The sequence below is a fragment of the Anomaloglossus baeobatrachus genome, chromosome 5 (genome assembly GCF_048569485.1).
Source record: "Anomaloglossus baeobatrachus isolate aAnoBae1 chromosome 5, aAnoBae1.hap1, whole genome shotgun sequence".
Classification (NCBI taxonomy): Eukaryota; Metazoa; Chordata; class Amphibia; order Anura; family Aromobatidae; genus Anomaloglossus; species Anomaloglossus baeobatrachus.
The window spans coordinates 254,394,554-254,408,273 of record NC_134357.1 but is presented as its reverse complement, the minus strand read 5'-3'; the positions used below and the strand labels follow the sequence as shown (position 1 = coordinate 254,408,273).

The 13,720-nt window shown below is 47.6% G+C and overlaps 1 protein-coding gene across 2 annotated transcripts in view; it reads right to left on the bottom strand.

The window, feature by feature from the left end:
* The window catches only part of CABP2 (calcium binding protein 2), a 108,952-nt gene that overhangs the window by 26,143 nt on the left and 69,089 nt on the right, over window positions 1–13,720 (bottom strand). For both annotated transcript variants that reach the window (XM_075347393.1, XM_075347394.1), the window contains exons 2-3: window positions 7,304–7,334; window positions 6,327–6,461 (exon numbers count right to left, since the gene is read on the bottom strand). In XM_075347393.1, coding sequence (XP_075203508.1) covers window positions 6,327–6,461; window positions 7,304–7,334 — 166 coding nt within the window. The remainder of the gene's footprint in view (window positions 1–6,326; window positions 6,462–7,303; window positions 7,335–13,720) is intronic.

The window sequence follows — 13,720 nt, the reverse complement described above, 5'->3', positions numbered from 1 at the left end:
AAATAGCTGGCTTTAGCAGTGAGACATGGAATTTGTCATGAATCCTAAGATGGACAGGTAACTTCAATTGATAGACTACAGGATTTACCTGTCGAAGAACCTCATAAGGACCCAGGAAGCGAGGAGCAAATTTGACAGAGCTCACTCTAAGTCTCACGTGTTTTGCAGAGAGCCACACAAAGTCCCCTGGAGAAAAGACAGGAGCCGGGCGACGAAACCGATCGGACACCGTCTTCATACGGTCCTTAGCTGCTTGGATCGACTCTTGAGTCCGATCCCAAACCTCTCTGGCATTAGTTGCCCAGTCGGCCACAAGAGGAGGAGGTGCAGCAGCGGGAAACGGTACTGGTACCCTAGGGTGTTGCCCATTATTGAGTACGAACGGTGTCTGCCCAGTGGCCTCAGCCAGCGAATTGTTAAGGGCAAATTCTGCCCAGGGTAGGAGGGAGGACCAGTTATCGTGGTTCTCAGCAACAAAGTGTCGAAGGTATATAATCATAGATTGATTGGTACGTTCAACCAAACCATTAGTCTCCGGATGGTATGCCGAAGAGAGATTCAACTCAATTTGCAGAAGGCTACAAAGATCTCGCCAGAAACGGGAAGTAAATTGCGGGCCTCTATCACAAATGATACGATCTGGCATCCCGTGAAGCCTAAAGACATGCTTGAGGAATAGTTTGGCTAGTACCCTGGAAGATGGGATTCTCGATAACGGTACGAGATGAACCATCCGGGAGAAATGGTCCGTAATGACCCACACAAATCTATGTCCCTGTGAACATGGAAGATCACCCACAAAGTCCATGCCTACCACCTCCCATGGTCTATCTGGCACTGGTAAAGGATGCAAGAGCCCAGCCGGTCTCTGCCGTAATGGACGGTTGCGAGCACACGAGTAGCAGGAACTGACATATCTCTTGACGTGGCTGGCTAAGTGTGGCCACCAATACCACCTCTCCAGTAACTCTCGTGTCCGCCTAATACCAAAATGCCCACCCACCTTTGAGGTGTGGGCCCATGACAGTATATCATTCTGTCGATCAGGCGGAACAAAGGTCTTGCCCGGTGGGATTTGGTCTAACGTCACAGGGGAGAGCGTATGAAAAACCCTGGAGGGAAGGATAAGACGAGGTTCGTCAATCTCTTCCTGGGTAGAAAGCATAGAGCGAGACAGGGCGTCTGCCTTGTTATTCTTACTCCCAGACAGATAGTTGATGGAGAAGTGAAAGCGGGAGAAAAACAAGGACCAGCGGGCTTGGCGAGGATTCAGACGCTGAGCGGTTTGTAAGTACGTCAGATTCTTATGGTCTGTATAGACCTGGAAAGGATGTTTCGCTCCTTCCAGCAAGTGACGCCACTCCTCCAAGGCTAATCTCAAGGCGAGCAGTTCCCTATCCCCAATGGTATAGTTTCTCTCTGCCGGTGAAAAGGTTTTAGCAAAGAAGAAACACGGCCTTTTTCTACCTGCACCGTTCTTTTGATACAAGACCGCACCAGCACCCACTGAAGAGGCATCAACCTCTAAGAGGAAGGGCTTACTCTCATCGGGTCTTTGAAGAACGGGAGCAGTTGAAAAGTGTCTTTTTACTGCCTCAAAAGCCTGAGATGTCTCAGTAGACCAGGCTTTGGGATTAGCACCTTTCTTAGTCAAGGCCACCAAAGGGGCCACCAAAGTAGAAAAATGGGGTATGAACTGCCTGTAATAATTTATGAATCCTAAGAAGCGTTGCACCGCCTTCAAGGAATGAGGTTCGGACCATTGCAGGACAGCAGAGAGCTTCGCAGGATCCATAGCCAGACCCTCTTGTGAGATAATGTAACCCAAAAAAGGCAATGAGGACTGCTCGAATACACATTTCTCGAGTTTAGCAAACAATGAGTGCTCCCTTAAACGGGAAAGGACACGAACGACATCCTGACGATGAGTCTCCAGATCAGGAGAAAAAATCAGGATGTCGTCCAGATACACCACTACTGAGGATAACAGTAAATCCCTGAACACATCGTTTACGAAGTCCTGAAATACTGCGGGTGCATTACATAACCCAAAAGGCATGACGAGGTATTCATAGTGACCGTCTCGGGTGTTAAAAGCGGTCTTCCATTCGTCACCCTTTCGAATTCGTACCAAGTTATACGCACCCCGCAGATCCAACTTCGTAAAAACTTGAGCTCCTCTCAGTCTGTCAAAGAGCTCCGAAATTAAAGGTAATGGGTATTTGTTCTTTATTGTGATTGCGTTGAGACCCCTGTAATCTATGCAGGGACGCAAATCACCCTCTTTCTTCCGAACAAAGAAAAACCCAGCTCCCGCGGGAGAGACAGACTTACGAATGAACCCCTTCTCTAAGCTCTCTCTTATATAGGTCGACATGGCCTCCGACTCAGGTATCGACAGGGGGTAAACCCTGCCTTTAGGTGGAACCGAACCTGGGATAAGGTCTATGGCACAGTCATACGGCCTATGGGGTGGAAGAACCTCAGCACCCTGTTTGGAGAACACGTCAGCGAAATCCAAATAGGGTGTAGGTATGGGAGAGAGATCAGTTGATGCAACCGCAACGACCTTAGGTGGTAAGGGAAGACATCGGGACTGACATTTCGAACCCCAACTAATAATGCTGTCAGACTCCCAGTCAATGTGAGGAGCATGAGTCCGAAGCCATGGAAGACCCAGAAGGGCGTCGTCTATACCCTCAGGCAAAACAAGAAAAGAAATCTCCTCTATGTGACCCTGAGACAGGGAAAGGCGCAAGGGAACTGTCCTCAATGTAATGGAGTCAGACAACATAGTTCCATTAACAACACGGACAGGAATAGGCGCCTCTAACATGATAGAGGGAATATTGTGTCCCTTTACAAATCCTGAGGACACAAAAATCCCGTCAGCTCCGGAATCCACAAAAGCCATAATAGGCCATGTATTCTCAGATAACGAGAGCTGACCTGGGATACAACACTTAGAGGGTGCAGAAGACGTCTCTAGTAACCCCCCTCTAATGGTTACTAGGCCAGGGAGTTTCCCTGACGACTAGGACACTTGTTGGCATAGTGCCCAGCTTGACGACATACGTAACATATAGGAGGACCAGACTTGCGTAGTCTGGAGGACGTATGACCCAACTCCATAGGAGTGGGAGATGTTTCAGATGCTGAGGAAGATGGTAGTGGACCCTCAACAACTGGAATAGCCCGATGCTTAGGGCGTGAGGAAGAGACCTCGAGTCTACGTTCCTTATGGCGTACATCGATCCTCGTTGCTACTGTGATCAAGTCCTCCAGAGAAGCAGGGACCTCACGAGTAGCAAGGGCATCCTTGACATAGCCTGCCAACCCTCTCCAGAAGATAGGAATCAACACCTTCTCTGGCCAATCTAGTTCTGCCACCAGAGTTCTAAAAGCAATGGCATAAGAACTAGTGGATAACGAACCCTGAGATAGATCTAACAGTCTCAGGGCCGCATCATGGGTAACCTGCGGACCCATGAATACCGCCTTAAGAGCATCAAGAAAGTCTTGATGTCTCAGAGTAACCACATCAGAGCGCTCCCATAGGGGAGTCGCCCATTCTAAGGCTTTGTCCTGAAGTAAGGAGATGATAAAGCCTACTCTGGACCTCTCCGTAGAGAAGCGAGAAGAGTTGACCTCTAGGTGTATCTGACACTGACTAATGAAACCACGACATGATCTGGCATCGCCAGAATATCTGTTTGGCAGAGCAAGTCGAGGATCATGTGCAGATGTCACCATGGTCTGAGGTTTATCCTCTATACTCTTGAGCCGTGACTCAAGTACTTGTATGTAACGGTGTAACTGCTGATATTCTGCCATAACTGCCAGACCCTTGGCTCAGTCCTAATGTTACGGGGGGCTGTCTGATAATAACTGAAAGGAGTATCAGACAGTCAGGGTCCACCGTGCAAAGACTTTGCTGCAGACTATGGCAGAGTGCAATACCTCTGTTAACTCACAGAAGGATATAATAAGTAAGTAAAGCAATTCCTCCCTTACTTGGAGGGTGTGTGGAATGATCTCTGTTAATAATCACAGAGACAAAGGCAATGTGTGCGAAATGGCACCTACCTAGGTCCGCTCTTCTAGTGGTGCAAAAGAGACGAACAGCAGCGTAAGCCGCACAAAGCTCCTACCTGCGTTCGCTCCACTAGTGTGCGAGGACACGAACCACTAGATATGGCACCTGCCTAGGTCCGCTCTTCTAGTGGTGCAAAAGAGACGAACAGCAGCGTAAGCCGCACAAAGCTCCTACCTCTGTTCGCTCCCCTAGTGTGCGAGGATACGAACAACTGCCAGACGCAGTATAAGGAACGTTACCCTAGCGGCAACGTCCACCTACGAGTAGAATCACAAGGCCCAGCCAGACCATGTGCCTCAGGCACCTGCCTATGTCCGCTCCCCTAAGAGGTAAGGATACGGACAGCAGCCGAAGCTGTAAGGTATAAGAACGCTACCCTGCCGGTAGCGCTCACCTAGCATAGACAGAGGAATGCCTAGAGGAACGCGCACAGAGCGTCTACTCATATGCATGAACCAAGAGGACTGAGCACCATGCGGCGTGTCTCAGGGTCTTATATAGACTCTGTGCCTCATCCAAGATGGAGGACACCAGAGCCAATCCGCTGCCAGAACGACAGGAGTGACGTCATGCTGGCCTATCACCGAGCAAGACGTCACAAGCACATGACCAGCGACCAATCGGCATAGAAGGTGTCAGAGACATGTGACCTCGTGTCAGCGATGATGTCACCCGCACATGTGCAATGGCTCCAAGATTGGACTTAGTCTCCAGCGCTCGCACATGTGCAGTAGCAAGAAATCTGGACTTAGTCTCCAGCGCTCGCACATGTGCAGTAGCAAGAAATCTGGACTTAGTCTCCAGCGCTCGCACATGTGCAGTAGCAAGAAATCTGGACTTAGTCTCCAGTGCTCGCAGCAACCGTAACACAAGGTATCTTATTGCAGACAGCTATCTTCTATTAACCATATCACTGCTACAAGTTACTGGTTTCATATACATCTTTGCTATTAACAACCCCCTGTTTCCCTGAATATACTTACATTATTTTTGGCTCCAAAAGATACTCTATGGCTTATTTTCAGGGGATAGGTTATATTTTATATTAGTGTCAGTGATTGAGTCAGCCATTAATGGAAAACGAATATTCACTCCCTTTCCCCACCCATTTGTCTGTGCCTTTGTCAGAGATTGGAACATGTGCTAAAGGAAATTAATATTCACCCCTTTACCATGCCCATAATCCTACCCACTCCGTTCCAATCACTGGTGCCGGCATAGAGAAGTGGACAGAGCAGGATTATGGACAGGGGAAGGAGGTGAATATTTAATTGTCATTAACACAGATTCCAATCACTGATACCGGCACAGAGGGGTTAGCGGGGGAAGGGAGTGAATATTTATTTTCCACTAACTAGCCGGCATGTGACTAAATACTTCCAGGGTTTACAACAACACAACCAATAAAGGCTACATATCCTGAAATGGCTGTGAAAGCCTTATTTCAGGATACTATTATTGCATAGTATACAACTAGGGCATTTTTTTGGAGTAGGTCTTATATTATAATCATACTCCAAAAAGGCCCCAAAATTGTGATAGGGCTTATTGTCTGCGTAAGTCTTATTTTCAGGGAAACATGGTATGTCCCTCCTACAAGTCATTGTTTGTCTATATGTCTCTTCTATTAACCGTATCCCTGCTGCAAGTTCTTGAATGCATATACGTCTCTACTATTTACCACGTCCTTGCTGTTGTTCTGGCGTCTGACTGCTGTCCAGTGACATCTAGTGTTTTCTTCTTTGCTTGCCGACCCTGCTATCCTGGCACTCACTAATGTCTTGCTTTCCTTTTTTGCTGCACCATCACCTCCAGTCTGTGCTGCTCACCATAACTTACAGCTGACAAAATTTACCTCACCATAACATTTTTGGAAAAAACCCTTAAAGGGGATTATACACCTGCAATAGCTGTGGGTTTAGCGTTCACATAGCTGCAAACTCTTTCTTCCGATTCCCATTTACATGAACATTCAATGGAGAGAAGCAGAGTCTGGCAGCGTTTTATCTCTGGAGAGAACCAAAGGTCCAGCCTGATCGTTAGAGAGTCAAGAAGGCCCTCACTTTAATCCAATGTGCATTGGAATCTTTATGCAGAGACTGCAGCTACATTTCCCTCTTCCCACTCGTGATAACATTTGTAGACTTTTATTGAAGAATTTGTAAGTTTCTGGACATTTACAGAGGGGCAGCAGTCAGAGAGAGGGCAAGATGAAGAAGGTACCACTAACTGATTTTCTGGGAGAGTTCAATGAGCTCCATCTCTGTAGGCATAAATCCCATGGTTCTCATGCACTCGCCCAACTCCTTATATCCAATGAAACCATCTTTGTCACGATCAAATTCCTTAAATGCTTCTCTTAGCTCTGAGGAGACAATATAGTATGATTAATACATTTAAGCATAAAAGGGAAGTACATTTGTTCAGAATTTCACTAACGGAATAGTGCCTATGAGTTAATATGTAAAGATTCAAGATGTTCATTTGAGAATGCATATATGACATTTGAAAATGATATGTCGTTATGGAAAAGTATCTGCAACCAGTTATATGTTGTCTCTAATGTTTACAGAGCTGAACAATCACTTTAATATGTATGAGAACCCTTAAAATACAGATCACATTAAGCCACAGTTCTCCGGTGATTGATTACGTTACACATCCAGAGAGTATAAATCTTGTTCCGCCGCCATCCATCTCAGATGACTCTATCATACACTTGAGCACTTGTTTGGTTGAATACTCCTGTTTTCTCTATGAAAAGCCGGTGGCTTGCAAGTCAGCCAGTGGTTTATCTCCAGGAGAACAGTGAGATCGGCAGTCAGAAATAGGACATGTGCATTTGACATCTTCCATGGCCCTTCAGTTGGCCGGCGCATCCATACACATTGGACCATCCCCTGCCCCCATTGATATCGGTGGGGTCGGCTGATATTAGTCTAATGTGTATGGGGGCCTTTAGGTTGTGTATATTTAAATTAGCTTCCAGCCGTTGTATCTAGCATCCTCAGTATACGTATATTAGCCTAAATTATCTGGTAAATGCACATGAAGAAAGCACATGGCCCATAGAACAACAATTATATGTTTGTAGTAGATGATATTTATTGTGCAATTATGTATTACAATGTGACTGTAAAGTGTTACTCTGGACACAAGGTATATAGATGGTAAAGATATTTACAGAGAGGGTATTAAAACGCCTACCTTCGATCTCCTCTGGCCTCAGCTCTCGGTCCTGAAATAAAAGATAAAAAGATGTACATCTGAAATAATAAAATGTTGTTGTACAATTTATTTGCTTTATAATGGGCCCCTGCCTCGGATCTGAGACTATAGACAATATGTAGATGCCAGAAGACCCTCTTTGATCCCTCTACCAACATTATCAATATATTCAGGATTTGCAGTACTCAGCCGCGATACAGTTGACGGAACTATATAATTCTGCAACTAATCAAAGGTGTGTACCACCGGCACCGAGAATAGCTGATCAGGGAGAGGGTTGATGGAGCCCATTATTGCCAAATGCCATTGTTGTCCATCATGTGACAAATCCATCCACGCTGTAATTTTCATTTCAGTATTCCTATCACGGAATAGAAAATAGAAAAACATGAATGTGAACGAAGATGACTGATCAAACAGTACCCAAAAAAATATACCATGGTACGTATACGTGCGGGGAATCCAAGAAGTCTCACTAATCCTTGGCACTTGGTTATCAGAGTTGGGTAGTGTAATGTTTAGGAGTAATGTTTAGGGGTATTAGATGTGCTAAAGTGATTGACTGTAAGTAACTTGTGACCAATTGACTTTGCAGTCAGTAACTTGATATGAAAAGTCAGGCAGGTTGGTCGGGTGAGGGTCAGTCAGGTCCGGTGGTGAGGGTACCACGATGGTCCGGTGGTGAGGGTACCACGCAACGCTTGAATATGTCTGTATGATGTGCAAAGCCCAATCAAAATAGGAGACACTATACAAACCAAAGACAAAACAATAGTGCTCTTTATTAATTCATAATACAATAAAATGCATAAAAATAAAAATGTAAGAAAATAGTCATGTCTAAGGTAAAAGTAAAAAAATGCCATAATCACACAAGTGATTTACCAATAAGATATAATACCAAGAAAAAATATATAGTAAACCAGATACCTAACATGTAATGAAAACAATGGTAGTGCAAGATAAAAGAGCAAACATGTAAAGCCCCATAGGGAGTCAGCAGAAAGTACTCGGAATAAACCAGTAAGACCCAAAATTAGCCTATATTTCCAATAGTGTCAACCACAAAGCCCCAGTATTTCACTTATTGTATTTAGTATCCAGGCAATGGCTATATTCTTCACACAGGCAATTATTATGGCATGGCTATGCACAGTCATTATAAAAATTAAGTACACCCTCTTTGAATTCTATGGTTTCATGTATCAGAACATTAAAAAAAATATGTTCTTTAGAAGGTTTTAAATTTAGGTAAGTACAGCCTCAAGTGACCAGCAACACATGATAAATTACACTTTGTAATTTATTTATTTTCTAAAAACTAGGCCAAAATGGATAAACAGGCCAAATTAAGTGCACCCCATGAATTGTGGAACCACTTTTAGCAACAAGGATTTGAAGTAATAATTTTGTGTATGACTTCATCAGTCTCTCACATTGTCCTGGAGACAATTTGGCCAACACTTCTTTAAAATGTTTCATGTGTTCATTGAGGTTTGTGGATATGTGTATATGCATAGTGCTTTTAAGGTCTCATAACATAATTTTAGTTGGGTCTGGATATTGACAGAGCCTTTGCAAAATCCTAATTATTTTCTTTTTGAGCCATCCAGAGGTAAATTTGCTGGTGTGCTTGACATCATGGTCCTGTTGCATGATCTTGTTTTGGCCAAGCTTTAGCTTTTGAATAGATGGCTTCACATTTGACTCTAGACTACTTTGATATACAGAGGAGTTCATGATGAACTCAATGACTACAAAGGTACCCAGATCCTTTAGCTGCAAAACAAACCCAAATTATCACCCCTCTACCACCATGCTTGACAGTTGCTATGAGGTATTGGTGCTGATTATGCTTTTTTTATGGGTTTTGCCAAATGTGGTTAAATATCTACAATCTGGTCTTATCTGCCCAAAGGACACTGTTCCAGAAGCCTTGTGGTTTGTCCAGACACATATTTGCAAACTTTAGCCTTGCTGCCATGTTCGTTTTATAAGAAAGAGGTTTCAACTAGCAACCCTTCCGTGCAAGCCATACTTGTTCAGTCTTTTTCTAATTTTATTGTTGTGAACTTGAACATTTAACCTGCTAACTAAAGATTTAAGAGTCTTAAGCGGGCTTTACACGCTACAATATCGTTAATGAATTATCGTTGGAGTCACGGTGTTTGTGACGCACATCTGGCATCATTAACGATATTGCAGTGTGTGACACTTATGAGCGACCTTAAACGATCGCAAAAGTGGTCAAAATTGTTTGCCGCGGAGAGGTTGTCCTGAAACAAAAAATCATTTTCTGCTCATTAGCGATGTTGTTCCTCGTTCCTGCGGCACCACACATCGCTGTGTGTGACACCACAGGAGCAACGAACATCTCCTTACCTGCCTCCACCGGCAATGCGGAAGGAAGGAGGTGGGCGGGATGTTACGTCCCGCTCATCTCCGCCCCTCCGCTTCTATTGGACGCCTGCCGTGTGACGTCGCTGTGACTCCGCACAAACCGTTGACGTTGCAGGGCAGGTAAATGCTTGTGACGGGGTTAAGCGAGGTTGTGCGGCACGGGCAGCGTTTTGCCCGTGTCGCACAACCGACGGGCGTGGGTACGATCGCTTGCGATCTTGCTAGCGAGATCGCAGCGTGTAAAGCCCGCTTTAACTGTAGCTCTTAAATTTTGTTTTTCAATTTCGCTGTGACTGTCCTTAAGATGAGTTTGCTTATACTTCTGTGGCGCCCTGGACAAGCCAAGGGCCACAGGTAACAACACACACACACACACCCACCCTCAGCAGTTCACAGCAGTCATCCCCAGTGAGACCTGATTTCTTCCTCGGGTTCAGACAGACACACCAGGTGGGCGGAGTCAGGCAGATGGGCACGCCCACCGAGGAGTTTAGCTGGCCTGAGGCAGGAAACAAGCCCAGACAAGTCCAGGCAGAGGAAGAAAGAGGAGGTCTGCAGACAGGCAGACGCAGACTGGGGCCTAGGTTGGAGCCTAGGGCCCTCGTGTAGCCAGTGAGGCAGACGGTAGTGGCCGTCTGCAGGAGCCGGGAAGACAATCTTGGTGGAACCGTAGGTAGCCGGGACAGGGTAGTGGCCCGTCCGGTACCGAACCGGGGAGCCAGCTGGAAACCGGAGCACAGGAGGAGCGTACAAGAAGGTGCAGGAAAGGACTTACACTAAAAACACTGCAGCCATCTGTGGGACCCGTCCATCCAGCCGTTTGTTTTACCGGAATTTGCATTCCTCATTGGCTGAGTGAGTACCACCGTGCCGTGCGGCACCGTGCTGCCCCCGCGACCCTGCACCTCACCAGGCCCCGTAACCCGCCTGCCATCCCTCCCTCACCGGGCCCCGGGACAACAAACCCCCCTAACCACGAAGGGGAGAAACAACATCCAAGCTGCTCCCTGTCACCACTCCCGGGATCCCCATCCAGAGCAGCGGTGGTGTCACCAATATCACCACAACCGTGGGTGGCGTCACGGACAATATCAAATCCCCACAATCAAAATCCCCTTTTCACTCACGGGCGAGGAACGCCGCTCGAGTCCCCGGGATCCGGCCCACCGCTCGAGCCACCACCGAGCAGCAGCAGCAGCCGCCGGACCCGAGCAGTGGGAGAGCACAGCGTCCCCTCCTCTGCCCGCGACAACTTGGCGTCACGAACAGGATCTTACCGCTCTGCCGTCTAGTAGAGGCGCGCCTTGTGACCGCCGGAGGTGTCCGTCCGAAAAACTTGAGAAGCCGCCATTTTGGGCGCAAAAAGTCCCCGCTCGAGCGTCTTCCCGAGAAGTGGAGGCGCGAAAGCCAAAACCCCGCCCCTGTAGAGGAGGTGCCAGAGAGACACTATGGGAGGGCGGATGGCGTCCGGCCGCATGTGAACCGCGGCTGTGGAAGCAGGGACGCCAGGACTCTGCCAGTATTTAGTTCCTGAAACACCGCTGCGCGAGATGTCCCGTCCGTCCGGCACCGCTGATGACGACGGCTCTGGCAGTCCGCCCGGCCGCAACGGCAGCGAAGCACCCATCCCGTTAAGGAATCTGGGCCCGTTCTTGGACTGGGGTCAAGGGGTGCTGCCCACTTCTTAGGGGCAGCATCAGGGCCAGGTTGTTTAGGTGGGTGACTGAAGGACCCATTCCGTTGCCGTTATTAAAAGTGTTATGCCTCCCGTGGGGGAAGTTGTATATATATATATAAAAAAAATGCATGCGTGAAAATGTTTTAAAATGTTTTCTCTTTTTCAGTATGTGAAAATAAAACCGGTGATGGACGGGCAGCCCGCGGACGGTCTGCATTTTACTAAGGGGGAATGTGGCGCCCTGGACAAGCCAGGGGCCACAGGTAACAACACACACACACACACATACACACCCTCAGCAGTTCACAGCAGTCATCCCCAGTGAGACCTGATTTCTTCCTCGGGTTCAGACAGACACACCAGGTGGGCGGAGTCAGGCAGATGGGCACGCCCACCGAGGAGTTTAACTGACCTGAGGCAGGAAACAAGCCCAGACAAGTCCAGGCAGAGGAAGAGAGAGGAGGTCTGCAGAGAGGCAGACGCAGACTGGGGCCTAGGTTGGAGCCTAGGGCCCTCGTGTAGCCAGTGAGGCAGACGGTAGTGGCCGTCTGCAGGAGCCGGGAAGACAGTCTTGGTGGAACCGTAGGTAGCCGGGACAGGGTAGTGGCCCGTCCGGTACCGAACCGGGGAGCCAGCTGGAAACCGGAGCACAGGAGGAGCGTACAAGAAGGTGCAGGAAAGGACTTACACTACCAACCTGGGGTCAGGGGGAAAACACCGCAGCCGTCTGTGGGACCCGTCCATCCAGCCGTTTGTTTTACCGGAGACTTTGCATTCCTCATTGGCTGAGTGAGTACCACCGTGCCGTGCGGCACCGCGCTGCCCCCGCGACCCTGCACCTCACCAGGCCTCATAACCCGCCTGCCATCCCTCCCTCACCGGGCCCCGGGACAACCAACCCCCCTACCCACAGAGGGGAGAAACAACATCCAAGATGCTCCCTGTCACCGCTCCCGGGATCCCCATCCAGAGCAGCGGTGGTGTCACCAATATCACCACAACCGTGGGTGGCGTCACAGACAATATCAAATCCCCACAATCAAAATCCCCTTTTCACTCACGGGCGAGGAACGCCGCTCGAGTCCCCGGGATCCGGCCCACCGCTCGAGCCACCACCGAGCAACAGCAGCAGCCGCCGGACCCGAGCAGTGGGAGAGCGCAGCGTCCCCTCCTCCGCCCGCGACACTTCTACTCCTGGGAAGATTGTCAATTTTCTTGAATTTATTTACACTTGTGAATAATCTTTCTCACTTTAGAATAATGGACTCCAATTTGTGTGGAAATGGCTTTATAGCCCTTCACAGATTGATGGGCAGCATCACATGCATCTCTAAGATCGGGGCTGATGTCTGTCCTTCTTGGTATTGAGTTAACATATGTTTGAATGCTTCAGACCAACAATCTGCCAAAACTTCTGCTTTTATACAGGTGGCCACATTTGCTGATGCACAATCAATTTTATTTTTCACACACTATTTTTGCATCTGTACTCATCAGGTATCATTGTGACCAAAGACTCTTCTGACATGTCACCGGTGCTTCTGTGTTGCTTAGAGCTGGGCACCGACCAGTTTTGTGTTTGCTGATGGTTAATTCCTGCTAGCTTGTGAGTTGCCGCTGGGGTCACAGGTTACTGAAGACCTATCACAGCTGCCTCCGCCCTTTAAAAAATGGTGGATAATGCTCCTCCATGTCGAATATACTGGCCTTGGTGCATGATGTGTCAGCTGCTGGAGCACTGTTGTATGTTATTGTGGAGATACCCTTGTCATTGTGTATTACCTTGCTTTTCTTTTTTCCCCTGTGCACATATTGTCTTTACCTACGTGACTGACTGACATCAGTGCGAGTTTTAGTTCCTTCCTGTCTGTCTATTTGTTTGGGGATTTATCACTCCAGTCCCAGCCCCTTCCAGGATTCTTGTAAGTTAGGGTAACGCTGGGGATCCAGACCTCATCAACATCAGACGTATCTCTTGGATAAGGCACAGTTAGGGGCTCTCCTAGCCTGAGGGTCAGTTTAGGAGTCTTGATTCCCAGTCACTCCATTACTACCGTGACACTTTTTTTTCCACAGGTCCCAGTAGATTTGGATTTGTTTTTGCCTTAATAATAAATATCCTAATTTATAAACTACATTTTGTGATTTCTTGTGTTACCTTTGTCTAACATTTCCGGATGTGCGTCACAAACACCGTGACCCCGACGATATATTGTTAGCGATGTCGCATCGTGTAAATGGCCCTTAGGAATTCTCCCTTGTTCGCTTAGGCTAGTTTATGCTGTAATCAGGGCATAGAAATGGCTAAAGGGGTTGTT